Source organism: Bufo bufo, chromosome 6 (genome assembly GCF_905171765.1).
Source record: "Bufo bufo chromosome 6, aBufBuf1.1, whole genome shotgun sequence".
In the NCBI taxonomy this organism is placed as follows: Eukaryota; Metazoa; Chordata; class Amphibia; order Anura; family Bufonidae; genus Bufo; species Bufo bufo.
Genome location: NC_053394.1, coordinates 118,590,351 through 118,604,535, shown reverse-complemented (window position 1 = coordinate 118,604,535; position 14,185 = coordinate 118,590,351). Strand labels below are relative to the sequence as shown.

Below are 14,185 nucleotides of genomic sequence, written 5' to 3'. Positions count from 1 at the left end.
CCTTCATTCACTGACGTGTGAAAGAGACCTTATAGGGGTTTTTGCCTTCCTTATGTATTATGCTTCAATGTGTATACTTGATTAAATGATCAAATTATTTACCCCTATGTGCACACTTAGCAAGTAGATTCAATGTATTACTTTGCTGGTACTCTCAAAATATTCACATAGGCTTGTGACAATGCCATTATTTCAACATAGATGAAATACAGCTTGGAAACGTAACTTCTGACGTCATCTTCATTGAGTTTTGTCCTTCTTACTTGTTCAGTAGCAGTTCACTAGCAGTTAATAACTGTGGAACGTCCACCAATGGCCGGCTGCTGTCATCCAGTCCTTGGGTTGTTTCTTCAGCTTCCAGGGCCTGCTGGTCTCCCTCTAAAATAACTGTGCTATATGATGGTGGGAGATGTGTTCTGGTTTCTGTCATTTCTGCATCCCCTTCATAGTCCTCATCTTCCTGACCCAGCTCCAATCTGACATCTTCCTGTAGGATGTGACTAATGGAGGTGAAATTTAAAGGGAAATTTTGCACAGGAGAAAAAAAAAAAAGAAATATCGCTTTGTAACTAGTATTTTGCTTACTTTACAGCTCAAGTGAAAAAATATATAGTAAAAAAACATATATGCAATGTCCAGAGGCATAGCTTTACACTCTTGGAGAACCATTTTTTTTTTTAAATGATCACTTATACTAGTATAAGCTGCTGCTCTGTTGTTCTCATACAGCAGGGATCAGCAACCTTTGGCACTCCAGATGCTGTGAAACTACAACTCCCAGCATGCAAACATGCTTGGCTGTTCTAACTCCCACAGAAGTGAATGAAGCATTCTGGGAGTTGTAGTTTCTGAACAACTGGAGTGCCGGAGGTTGCTGATCCCTGTCATACAGCAAAGTCAGAAAGCACACTCTTCAGGTTGATGGGAACCAGAAGCCATGGAGAGGGGAACCTTTTTGTATTTCATTTTACACCTGGAAATGAGTTTCCACCTTTCAGACAACCCCTTTAAAGGGACACTACCATCACAAAATGAACACATATTTACAGCCTATATGTAAATATTTATTTATTTTATAACAAAATGGGTGAATTTATTCCTTCCTCACAGCAGTAATAAGCTAAACAATAAGATCCCTATATAGGAGTATTACCTCTCTGCGTTGACTGATACAGAAGGAAAATCTTTTGTATTTAATCTTGACATAGTACTGCCAAAATGAAAAAAGAAAAACTGGCGAAAAATCTTTAAAAATACGCCTTTCTGACAGAAGTGTCCCTTTAAATTATAAAACCATGGCTGCCTGCAGCTGCCACTAGGGGAAACTCAATAGTAAAACAGTATTAAAGTATGTAAAGTAGCCTAGTTATAAATACTGTCATATGTACAGTAAATAATCATATATAATAAAAAAAAAAGTGAACTAAAAAAAGCCTGCTAATTTCTCAAAGTCAGTCGCACTAATCATACTTCCCAACCATCCAGCGAGACAGTCCTGCAATTTGCCGGCTGTCCCCTGTTCCCTGAGGATGTCGATGCAGTTGAATGCAATGTTGAAGCACTTAGCATTTACCTTGAATCCAAACTGTCAACAGAAATTGAATCAAAGGCAAGCATACGATGGGGTTTTCGGCCTTTTGGGCCAGCAGGGTCTTCACAGGACAAAACCAAATCTTCTGTGACACAGCTGCCAAAAAAATACTATCATATATTGATATCTTATCTGACCCCCCATACGCTATAAATCATGAACCGTGATTACCTGGAGACAAAACTGTCCTGAGACTGCTGTGATTCAAGACTGAGGATCTTACAGATCTCCAGCCTCTTGGACTGAACAGTCTCTTCTCTTACACAACTAATATGGTCATCGTTCTCCTCACTGGACAAGGTTTGAGTCCTTGAAAGCTGCTTGGCTTTGTAGTACTCAGATATGCCTTCTTGAGAGGCTTCTTTACCCTGAAATCAAAAGTCTGTTGTAATGTTTATTACACTCCTAAATAGGAAACTATAGAAAATGTTTCCAAAAGCATGTGTTATTAGACATTTTACCCTGTCCAAGTTCCTCTGTAACATGCAGCGCTCTATCCTCAAGACGGTGGCAACATCCACGCTATTTTTACAGAAAGAGTCGAGAGTTTCAATGGTGTCATCTGCGAGAGCTTGGATGAAGACCCAGGAAAATTTGATAATGTTTATGATCCTCTGGACAATATTTTCTGTGACGTGGGAACATAAAGAAAGAGTGTGAGCTAATGGTGGTCCTAAAAAACCTACAATGGATAAGTCCATTACCAGGGTTTACCTGGTCCATCTGCAGTATCCTCCTCACTTTCTGTCTGTGATTGATCTATTGGGGGTTCCTCTGTTTTCCCTTGATTTCCTACTTGCCAAACAAAAATAAAATAATTTGAAGTGGATGGGTAGAAATAAAAAAAAACAGAACACTAATCTGTATTTGATTTTTCACCATTTTACAATTCACATATTAATATAATGTATATAAAAAGCCAAAAACTATTTGTAAATACATTGTATGACTTGTCTAGTGCTTATCCTGAGTTATAGACTATATTCTAGCTCAGAACTGCCTTTACATCTCTGCTGGTACTGGAAACAGTCAACAGCTTGGAAGCTGTCTTACATTTAGAACTGGCGGAAGATCCACCGAAGTTATGAAGAGGCAGGCACCTCTTCATAACTTCGGTGTAACCACCGCCAGCTTAGGGGTTTATTAAGACTGGCTTCTAAAACGCCGGTCTTAATAAATGTGTCCCAAATAGTTTACATCAGACTACTGATGTAAGAAAGACCAGAACCTGGTGACACCAGTGTTTGGTGCAAAAGAGACTGCATTTTAAAAGTGCACCAGAACAAGTTCTGCACAGGCACTGAGCCAGTAGGGAATGTTGGGAAATTTCAGCTCTAAAGCCATGGAATTTTGAATACAGCTCTAGAGCATAATACAGGTTGTAACTTACAGTTTTATATGTAGACTAATTGTTTATGCAAGATGGAAACTGGGATTAAAAAAAGGTCAAAATAAGCAGGTGACACAAGTACTAGACACCTTCATTAATCTACAGAAAAAAATGATTACAGTCATCCAAGGTTAAAGGTCTTCAAAACAGTAAGGTTGATCACAATGTACCATCTGGTTGCTGTTTCTCCATCTCTTTGCGGATCTGCTCTTGGATGGTCATCTCATCATTCTTCCGTAGGTTCAATGCAGATTTAGAGCTTGTGGTCCAGGCTTCATATGCTAGCTGCAGACAAAGGCAAACACAACATCTTTGCATTTTATTTTCACAAGGAAACTAGTATGGATTTCTCATACATTGGTCAATCTGGAAGCTTACTACCTGGCTTAGAGTACGGACACGCGGTCAGGTTTCCAGATGCAGTTCTGGAAACCAAAACCAAGAGTTAATTAAAAAAGAAGAAGTGGTTCATGTCCATAATACTTTCTCTCCTTTTATGATCCACTCTTGATTTTTAAAACTGCATCAGGAACCCTGAGTGTGTGGCCATATTCTTTTACTCAGCAAAATTAGAGACGAGCTGCACTAGGAAGTCAAATGTGTAGGCAATGGCTATGGTTATGCTGCAAAAATATGGCTAACCTACCAAAGTTCCATAATAAGGTTACAATTAGGTCCAAGCAATATGTGCCAGTGCAAGTTCCTTTTTATTAAACCCTGGGACAAAATGGTGGAACTTAAATTATTTACCTGAAACGCTGTCTTCTTTTTAGGGGGCTCTTCTTCTCTTTTTTCTTCTCGAGTTTCTTCCTCTTCATCTTCGCTGTCTGTATCGAATAGGCTATAACTTCCACTACGAACCACTGAAAAATACAAATGTATATTTAAAAAGGACTGACCCTAATAGCCAATCACATTTTTAATATTTTTTTTATTTTTTTTGCAACTCTCAGTCAGTATACTTGCTCGGCTGTTTTCAAAACTCCAATAGAAGTGAATGAAACATGTTGGAAATTGCTGAAGTGCTGGAGGTTGCTGACCCCAGAAGTAGAGTTTTCTCACCAGTAATGATGTGTAATAGTCACAAACACAAAATAGACGGTTCAAAAAGATCAGACTGAAATCTATTTCACCAATCTCAGCAGGGGCATGAATTCTTCTTTATGTTAAAGGAGTTGTCCTGCCTCTACTAAGTGATAACCTATTCTGGGACACTCTGAACCCCCACTGATCAGCTGTTTTGGTGTAGCGCTGTCACCAGAAGTCGGTGTCGGAACTACACAGCGCTGTCAACCATGTAGTGAAGGAAGCTAGTTAGTACAGCACTATTCCTATTGACTTCTATGGGAGCAGCACTGTAGTAACACATTCCCTCCAATTACAAGACAGATGGAGTTGTGTAGTTTCGGAGACAGAGCTACACCCAACAGCTGATCGGCGGTGGTGTGCAGATCAGCTAGTGCTGGCCTATCTTGATGATAGGCTATCACTTATAAAGGCTGGACAACCCCTTTAAGATTTGAAATCAGCATCTGAAGAAATTAAAGGCGCTTCCCCTCTGAATAAAGAGGAAGATGTGGGGACCGATGAGATGAACTTGGAGGGTTGCTGTTGTCTTTGTTTCTACCACAAGTATTATGCAACTGGGAAAGATGAATTTCAAAAATTCAGAGCTAATGTCACCTTACATTTTATTGCCAAGACGTGCTGTGTGCAAATCTATATTCTAATATCCCTACGTTACACTTCAAAATAAGCAGATCCATGTTTCTTACTTGTTGTGTGACTGACCCAAGGCTGCCACCATTTTTTTTTCCCATCCTTGTCTTTTTTTTCACTGTCATCTGTAATTACACAGAGAAGTCCCCTCTGAAGTGATGCAATCATTTACATGTTACAAATATGAGTTTTTTTTTTTACATATAACATATATCACTGATGACCAATCAGCTGCATTTTTCACTTACTAGTATTAAAGGCAAAACTAGCTTAGGGTCATGAATCCCAATTTGTACACAATCTTTTAATATACTTTATATACCTGCAATGAATCCAGTCCCCAGTCCTGGCACATGCTCTCATAACAAAGGGTTTGCAGGACTGTAGGCACCTGCACATGCTCTAGAACGGGGGGTCAGATTCTGTGGCCACCCACTGACCCAGGCAAATAATTTTGGTGGTGACATGCTCAGAGTCTCTCCCTGGACCCCTAAAGAGAACACTCTAAAGCTTAGTGATGGACGTGACGTCAGCAGAAGCATTGTGTAGAGAGGTGGACGGGGTCATGTGATCAGAGTTTGGATCTTGCAAAACAGACATTGCAGGTAAATAAAATATATAAAAATGTTAAAGCTTTCATGATCCTGTTATTTTTACCCGAACAACCTATTTAAGGGGAACGTGTCAAAAAATGACCTATTGTTAAAATCATGTTTTTTGTTAACATTTTTAAAAACATTTTGGTTGTTTTCAAGTCACAATATATATATATATATATATATATATATATAAAAAACATTAAATCTTGTAGTTTTCACACTGGCCACTAAGCTTATTAATAGATGCCATGGTCTTGGTCTGTACAGATCATTTTTCAGAAGTTATCTCATTATCATCAGAGGCAGGATTAGAATGATAGAATGACAGATATCCCCTATATATAGATAACGCAGGATCTACCATTCATGGTAGGTGATATCACAGCTTAACTACTCCCTCCTGAACCCTGCACAGGCCATGCCTAGAAAACTCTCCCACATAAGTCAATGGCCACCCCCATAATCATGTTCCAGAAACAGAAGAAAAAAATATATAAAATTTGAAAATAAAAACAGATTAGGAAAAAAGGATATGCCACTATCTGATTTTAACTGGCAGAAAAAATTTGCAGTGATACATTCCCTTTGAGGTTAAGCATAAATTGAGCATTCTGTGTAACGCCTCATGCACACGACCGTTCATTTTTTTGCGGTCCGCAAACCACGGATCCGCAAAAAAACTAAAGCCGCCCGTGTGCCTTCTGCAATATTTTTTTTGCGGGGCCACGGAATGGAGCAGGGGATGCGGACAGCACACAGAGTGCTGTCCGCATCTTTTGCGGCCCCATTGAAGTGAAATGGGGCTCGGATGCGGCTTGGATGCGGACCACAACAACGGCCGTGTGCATGAGGCCTAAAAATAAATGTTGAGTGAGTTTTGAGGATTAGATAATGATAAATGTACCACTTAAACTTACAAGGAGTCTGTCTCCTCCAAAATCAGTTTGTAAGTAAATATACCACCATGCAGGGTAGATGCCCTGAAACATATTGGTGTGAAAATCTGATCCTCTGATTCTGAGAAATGCTCCTTTTTATTTTTTTGCAAATAAGGCTTTCAGTGCACCATAGGCAGGGCCACTTTGTTTGGTGCACCACTGCTCCCCCTTAACGCCACCCTGTGCCTCCTGTATTGCTTGATGAGAGGCCCTGAGATTTCAGAGCTGCTAGTGATGATTCAGGGGAAGCCTGATGCAGCAAAAAACTTATTTACTTTAAAAAAGAACATTTCTGAGATTATCGGACCAGATTTGCACAAGAAAGTTGTGGTTATGCGGATTGGAGTGGATAATTCTGCAATAAACATCTCAGTAATGGAACTACACGTCCATTAGAGACCTTCTTATTTTTTACCTTTGTCTTTTGATGATTCAGACGTATCCTCTCCTCCGCTCTCCTTTCTCGTTTTCTCGTTACTTGTTGACTTCTGTTTAGATTTAATTTGCTCCATCCTGCAGGTTCATATGACACACACAGATTACTTGTTTTATATGGGTATTTTTAATTAAGTACTGGTTGGTTCTTTCCGCTTTAATTATTACATTAACATTTATATTTCTTGTAATGTAGTGAGTCAGAGATAGATAGTCAACATATACTGTACAAAGCCATGGGTCTGGGTCAGATAACCACCAGGCCACATTCCAGAGTTATTAACTCACAAGACATGCGTACTGCAGACTGGGAATCCTCTCAGGGGGGCTAAAAAGTGCACATTTTTGTGCATTAACAAAGAGCGTCAAACTGCCATTGGACCATCCATAAGGGAGTATGTCAGAAGACTCCCTCTCTTGTATTCAACCATGAATGGGTGCCGGCTATGGGTCTGTGCACTGCTAGGACAGTTGATAAGAATGTCGGCTATGAGACTGCACCTGCCAGAAAGCAAACAGGAGCCTACCCAGATCAGTGCAATAGTTTTTTTTACTATATATGTGACTTGTTTGTCTTGTTTTTAATATATTTATGGGAGAGGCTTAACTGTGATGAGTGGGTGAAGCGCTTCCCCTGACCTAGCTGGCTGTGTTGTGCCGGAAGCCAGGAGCGAGGGTAAGCCTAGTAGTGGGCGTACCCTAAGGGGAGTGTTTGAGAACAGGGGGGGTGGGTGGGTGTGAACAGAAGCGCCCTGAGGAGCTGGGGGCTGGAGCTTAAGAAGGTAAGATGCCCCTCCCACAAATTCAGGCTGACTTTTCAGCCTTCCACTTATGGGAGAGGCTTAACTGTGATGAGTGGGTGAAGCGCTTCCGCTGACCTAGCTGGCTGTGTTGTGCCGGAAGCCAGGAGCGAGGGTAAGCCTAGTAGTGGGCAAAATAGACGAGGAGAGCAGAGTAGTGACCAAAAGCCTTTAATACCACTCAGAGAGCAAGATTACAAAATGCCTGGGAAATCTCAACATGCGGGTTCGGGATGTATCTCGTGAAGCAAGAAGAGCGCCACCTACCCATGCATTTAATCACGTGCGCCGGGACCCCGTTTTTTGATGCTGAGGACGCGGCTCCGATTCGGAGCGAGTGTCCTGTGATGGCCAGCGGGTTATAACCGAGACCTGAGGCCAGCGTTCTGATGTGGGACACAAACTGGATTGACGTCAGGGGCCCCCCACGCCAAGGAAGCAGCGGGGCCTCTGGGGAGGCATCTTGCAACAGGGCTAGCAATTGACGGAGGACCATGACTGGGCACCAATCGTTGGAGGCTTTAAAAAACCTGACCTCCGAGGGTGGTCCATGCTGGTTGGCCTTCGTGGAAGGGAGCCAGAGGACAAAATGGTCATGGGCCCAGGACAACTGTCGCACCTGCAACCCCTGACGTTTAGGGGAGGTGCTGGTGAACTCACCTGGCCTGAGGAACCCGTAAAACCCGAGATACATGGCTGCCTTAATAATCAAACTAGGAGAGTGCCCAAAAGAAAGTCCATCCAGCGCGGACGAGAGTCGCCTAAACATCTCGCCGGAGACAGGCTGTCTACGGCCGGTAGGGGCATCCCCGCACTTCTGGTTCCCCCCAAGGCCACCTTGACTGTCTGCACTGAAGAAAAGGAACCTCTATTTGGATTATGAAGCATGGCGCAGTGCTGTATCCCCGCTAGGTACAGCCCGATGGTGTTAAATGACAGCCTGAGATTGCGGTGACAGTGGGCTATGAACGCCAGGGTGTAGGAGACATCGTCCAAGCCACCCTGCGAGTGGGACCTGGAAAAACTTCGTAAACCTTGACACCGGCTTGGTAGTTTCCTGATGGTATGGGAAAACCCCTGAGCGTTTTCAGGCAAATATATTGGATCCTGAGCGATTCAAGCCACTGCGTGCACCCTGTGGGAAATAAGACCTGAGCGATTCAGGCAAATACTTACAACCTGTGGGAAATAAGACCTGAGCGATTCAGGGAAATACGTGACCTGAGAGAATCAGGAAAATACATACAACCTGGAAATACAGTCAACCTGAAGAGACAGAAAAATACAAACCTGCGCGATTCGGGGAAATACATAACCCTGAGCGATCCAGGAACATACATGGCCCGAGCGATTCAGGGAAATACATAAACCCGAGCGACTCAGGGAACTGAGACCTGGGTGAATCGTGGAAATACGTGAAAATTTGAGCTAATCAGGGAAATATATGAAACCCGATTCAGGAAAATACACCCTGAGATATTCAGGAGAGTACACATACATATACTTCCCTCTCTCTTTTTTTTTCTTTTTTTTTTTTCTTTTGAGCAGTGGCCGAGTGACCGGCGAGAGTGGAAAGGAAACAGGAATGACCATGGTATAGAAGGGATTGCAACCTACCCGAATCGACGGACAGCGCTGCCAACTCTCCGGCGATACTGAAGACCTAGGGATGGAGGCTCGTGATGAATAAAGGAAGGCTCCGAGCTGCGGAGGAGCGTAAAGCCGCCACTCGGTTGGACCTTACCTGAACCGTGGAGTGACCGGACACGGAGGAGCCCTGCGACACAATTGAGGATGGATCGAAATTCTGGTGGCCTGAGGCCCTGCTTACATGAGAATAAGCTTGCGTTGGTACGAGACCCGGAGAGAGGTGCGATCTGGTGGCACTGGGATGAAGCGACGGAGAACCAGGATGCAGCCTGGGCGCCATGGCCAACTGCTGGGTGACCTGAACTGCCAGAATCAGGGCCCGAAGTCGTGCTGCATGCAACGAGACCTGCGGGAAACGGAATCCAGACATGCAGGACACGAACCGGGTAACCGGGAACCAGCCGGACCCTGCTGAAAACCCCTGAGCGTTCCAGGCAGATGCATGGAACCTGAGCGATTCAGGCAAATACATTGGATCCTGAGCGGTTCAGGCAACATGGAGTCCTGAGCGAATCAGGCGATTACATACGCCTTTGGTGAAGATGACGGACCCTGGGTGCGTCGGGCATTACCTTGGACCTGGGTGGACCTGGCCACTACCTACCCACTGAGAGACCAGGGAAAAATACAGAAGCCTGAGCGATTCAGGCCAATACTTAGACCCGAGTGATTCAGGGGAATACATAACCAAATTGTTCCAGGAAAAATATGCAATAACTATATGTGACCAGAACGTAGTACGACCGGTGCCTACGAGAAGGCTTGTGTCGGTCTGGGTACGTACCTGGGCTTAGAGGCTATTACCTGTACCGATGTCTTGGGTCACCTGACCTTGGTCCAAAATCTCGTACCAGTGAACGGTCAGGACACGTTCCTGAGAGGGCAAATCCATAAAGTTTGGAAAGAAAAGAGAACATAACTGGGGAGGATGACAGGCCTGGGCGAACCAGGAGACAGAAGTAGGTGTGAGCCTGGGCGAACCAGGAGACAGAGGTAGTTGCGTGCCTGGGCGATCCAGGAGGGAGAGGTAGTTGCGTGCCTGGGCGATCCAGGAGACAGAGGTAGGTATGAGCCTGGGGCGAACCAGGAGACAGAGGTAGGTATGAGTCTGGGCGAACCAGGAGACAGAGGTAGTTGCGTGCCTGGGCGATCCAGGAGGCAGAGGTAGTTGCGTGCCTGGGCGATCCAGGAGGCAGAGGTAGGTGTGAGCCTGGCGAACCAGGAGACAGAGGTAGGTGTGTGCCTGGGCGATCCAGGAGGCAGAGGTAGGTGCGTGCCTGGGCGATCCAGGAGGCAGAGGTAGGTATGAGCCTGGTGATCCAGGAGACAGAAGAAGGTGCGTGCCTGGGCGATCTAGGAGGCAGAGGTAGGTGCGTGCCTGGGCGATCCAGGAGGCAGAGGTAGGTGCGTGCCTGGGCGATCCAGGAGGCAGAGGTAGGTATGAGCCTGGTGATCCAGGAGACAGAAGAAGGTGCGTGCCTGGGCGATCCAGGAGGCAGAGGTAGGTATGAGCCTGGACGAACCAGGAGACAGAGGTAGGTGCGTGCCTGGGCGATCCAGGAGGCAGAGGTAGGTGCGTGCCTGGGCGATCCAGGAGGCAGAGGTAGGTGTGAGCCTGGGTGATCCAGGAGGCAGAAGTAGGTATGAGCCTGGCGAACCAGTAGATGAGACAGCAGCATATAACGTGAAGTACATACATATAACACATGGCACTGTCGCCACCATAGAATAGATGACTGCAGTGAGCGTTTAGTGACCGCTGAATGGGTATGGCGTGGAATGATGACCTGGCCTACTCGTGGTGAGACCCCGTTTTCTTTGAACACCGTGCTGAAACTAGCGACCCTTCCAGCCCAGCAGGGCCCCCGGGGCCCTCTCCCTAAGGCTATCATTCACATGTCCGTAATTTGGGTCCGCATTCGTTCCGCAATTTGCGGACCCATTCACTTTCAATGGGGCTGGAACGGATGCAAATCCACATTTCCTGGATCCGCATCCATTTTTTCGGGATCCGCATCCGTTTTTTTGGGATCCATTTTTTCGGGATCCGCAATTTCGTTCCTGGAAAAATAGAACATGTCCTATTCTTGTCCGCGATTGCAGACCAGAAAAGGCATTTTCTATTATAGTGTTTGTGATGTGCGGATCCGCAAATTGCGGATCGCACATTGCAGGTGTCCGTGTTTTGCGGATCCGCAAAACACTTACGGACGTGTGAATGGACCCTTAAGAGGAAATGAGGATAACTTTGTCTTCCTCTCGCCTAACGCTGCGTGGCACGGCGGGAGTGCATATGAAATGGCTTGTGGTTGGGACCTACCGAGGGTTTTTTTTGTTTTTTTTTGCGGCTGTTTGTGGACATGGGCCGTTGTTGCCCAGGGGCTAGATACCCCTACTACGTATAGCCTGTTTTGACAGGGGTGCCAGGCTTGCCTGGTTCGAAATGGAATGGCAGGGGGGGTGACTATGCGGACCAGCAGACTGGGGGACGGGGACCACTCGTCCTAAGTAGTACGTAGGGCGGGAGACCTGGTTGTGGGGCCAGAATCAAGGTGTGTTTCGAGAGGGGGAGGGCCCCGTGGGGACAGGATTTAACCCAGGCTGGGGCCACCGCACTGGAGCCGCCACGTCGCATGGATCTGCCAGGCCTAAATGAAGATTCCGGCGTGCGCTCCACTCTGGAACGCACGCCGAACACGTGACCAGGCCCAGGCCCGGCGGAGGGACTCCGACGCGCGCTCCAAGCTGGAACGCACGCCGAACATGTGACCAGGCCCAGGCCCAGGCCCGGCGGAGGGATTCCGGCGTGCGCTCCAAGCTGGAACGCACGCCGACCACGCGACCTGGAGCTCATGCCTGGTGGCGGATTTCCGGCGTGCGCTCCACGCTGGAATGCACGCCGGGCTGCAGCGGAGCCCTAAGTAAAGACGGGACGGGGGAGGCCGTGTGGAGGGGGGGGGACCAGCGGGCCGGACCCTGCCCCCCCCCTGCTGCCTCGGGAGGGAGTTGGATGGGGAAAAGAAAGGAGACAGACAAGACAAGAAACAACTTGGGGCAGGAATGTGTATAGGCATGCGTTCCACGCTGGAACGCACGCCGACTCAGGGAGCCGGAAGTATGGCACAGAATTTACCTCTCCTGAAGACGTGAACGGCAATGTATGAAAATGAAACGAAGTAGATGAAAGCAACTCACAACGTGCACGGATGCAGTACCAGAGCAAGCGACTCCCTAACCAGCTGTGAACAGAAGCGCCCTGAGGAGCTGGGGGCTGGAGCTTAAGAAGGTAAGATGCCCCTCCCACAAATTCAGGCTGACTTTTCAGCCTTCCACTTAATCACACTTAGTAAATATTTGTATTCACTTAGCCTGGGTAAGCCTATTTATTCTCGAATCTTTGAATTCACATGAAAACACCACTCATGATAGGGGCTCATGTATTATGAAAGGTAATATGGTCATATTGTCCCCTACATGTTTGCTTGGACTGTGTGGGTTAGTAGTAGGAGATCAGTTTTCATCCCATTCAAAGACTGACACATTGTTGAAATGGACATACACCATACAGTATTAGAAGACTTAAGGAAAATCCTGATTATTGTAAATGATTACATAGTCATAAATACACAAGAACAATATGCCAAACTGTACACTAAACACATAAGAACAACAGCAATGCAGTTTATCATGTACTCTAACTGTAGAAGAAACATTAGGCTTATTATAAAAGTTACAGACATAGATCACCTCATACAATTTTTAGCACTTACTGTTTTTTCATGGCCTGGGCACATTTTTTTTCCTCTTCTAGACGTGCAGCCACTACTTTCTTAATTTTCTCTTCAAACAGCTCTGCTCCTCTGACAAAAAAAGGAGGCTGACATTTTATTATCCAGACAGAGTTCTATTTCTTAGTACTCTGGCCCATGCATAGTGGTGTGTTAGCATTCCTGTGACACTCAGCACCAGGACTACATGCCTGGACGGCCGCCTCCTCTCTTTCCAGCTATGTCCTTGGCCAATCTCTTCATCCCTTTATACTAATAACATCATACCCATTTTAATTTACCAGCTTTTGATACTATACATAGAACACACAAAAGGATAAAATCCTCAGTCTCTTGTTTAGCTTATCATTGGGGATCAGAGAAGCCATACCTGCTGCAATCAGCTTTTTGGTGGGGTGGTTTCATTCTAAGCAGGGGTTGTCTACAATGAATGACCTTCACTGTAGTATTTAATTTGAAAGGAAAGTCAAAATATTTTATCAATTGATATAAGAAATGTGACAGAAAAGTCATACCTTGAAGCCAGGAGTTTAGAAGCTTTCAGGTCTGCCACCACATAGAGGAAGTAATAGCTGGAGAACACACGGCGCTGGATCAAAAGGAATGTAAAACAGATTGCATCCCATACAATTCCTGCTTCATTTTCTGGCAGTTCACATGTGCCATCAGATGGGATACCTGTAAGGTAAGACCATAATGATGAAGTTTCAAGAGGCATTCAGTAGGTACCTGTTATGTAGCAGAACTCCAGCTTACTCAAGTCGTAGCCTTTGATGGTACAAAACATACTAAATGTCTGGATGAGCCAACAATTATTCTTCATCAGTTTATCTAGGTAGGCACATGCCCCAATCTGAGGAAAAAAAACAAAACAATCAACGGTTTTGGTTGTTCATTTTCCATTGATGACCCTGAAACATGGTTATTCCACACTTACTGAAAGAATGTTTTTCATGGTGATTACAAATGCAGTGTAGGAAATGAGATAGTCCCAAAGCTTCAGAATATGACGGACTGGCTTTAAGAGAAGGCTACCACCAAACAGCATGAAATGGAAACAGGCCATCAGATACCCCATACACAGTATATTTATGCGGGTGGTACCAGTGATGAAAATCAAACATAGCACAAACCAGAAGTGGTAACTAAATACCACCACTTTAGCCATATCCAGATAGGACCTGTAAAGAATAGGACATAAATATGTCATGCTAGTAGACCTTTCAGTTTGCAGAAGAAGAAAGTTACAGATTCTACTTCAGGTTGCAAATTAAG

General features: G+C 45.2%; 1 protein-coding gene across 1 annotated transcript in view; it reads right to left on the bottom strand.

Annotated features, from left to right (window-relative positions):
- LOC121003882 (piezo-type mechanosensitive ion channel component 2-like) overlaps nucleotides 1-14,185 on the bottom strand; it is a 124,138-nt gene that overhangs the window by 22,141 nt on the left and 87,812 nt on the right. The window contains exons 28-40 of the mRNA XM_040435822.1: nucleotides 13,848-14,091; nucleotides 13,667-13,763; nucleotides 13,426-13,588; nucleotides 12,893-12,982; nucleotides 6,653-6,750; nucleotides 4,757-4,825; nucleotides 3,732-3,844; nucleotides 3,152-3,266; nucleotides 2,306-2,374; nucleotides 2,053-2,219; nucleotides 1,763-1,959; nucleotides 1,574-1,687; nucleotides 264-476 (exon numbers count right to left, since the gene is read on the bottom strand). Coding sequence (XP_040291756.1) covers nucleotides 264-476; nucleotides 1,574-1,687; nucleotides 1,763-1,959; nucleotides 2,053-2,219; nucleotides 2,306-2,374; nucleotides 3,152-3,266; nucleotides 3,732-3,844; nucleotides 4,757-4,825; nucleotides 6,653-6,750; nucleotides 12,893-12,982; nucleotides 13,426-13,588; nucleotides 13,667-13,763; nucleotides 13,848-14,091 — 1,749 coding nt within the window. The remainder of the gene's footprint in view (nucleotides 1-263; nucleotides 477-1,573; nucleotides 1,688-1,762; nucleotides 1,960-2,052; nucleotides 2,220-2,305; nucleotides 2,375-3,151; nucleotides 3,267-3,731; nucleotides 3,845-4,756; nucleotides 4,826-6,652; nucleotides 6,751-12,892; nucleotides 12,983-13,425; nucleotides 13,589-13,666; nucleotides 13,764-13,847; nucleotides 14,092-14,185) is intronic.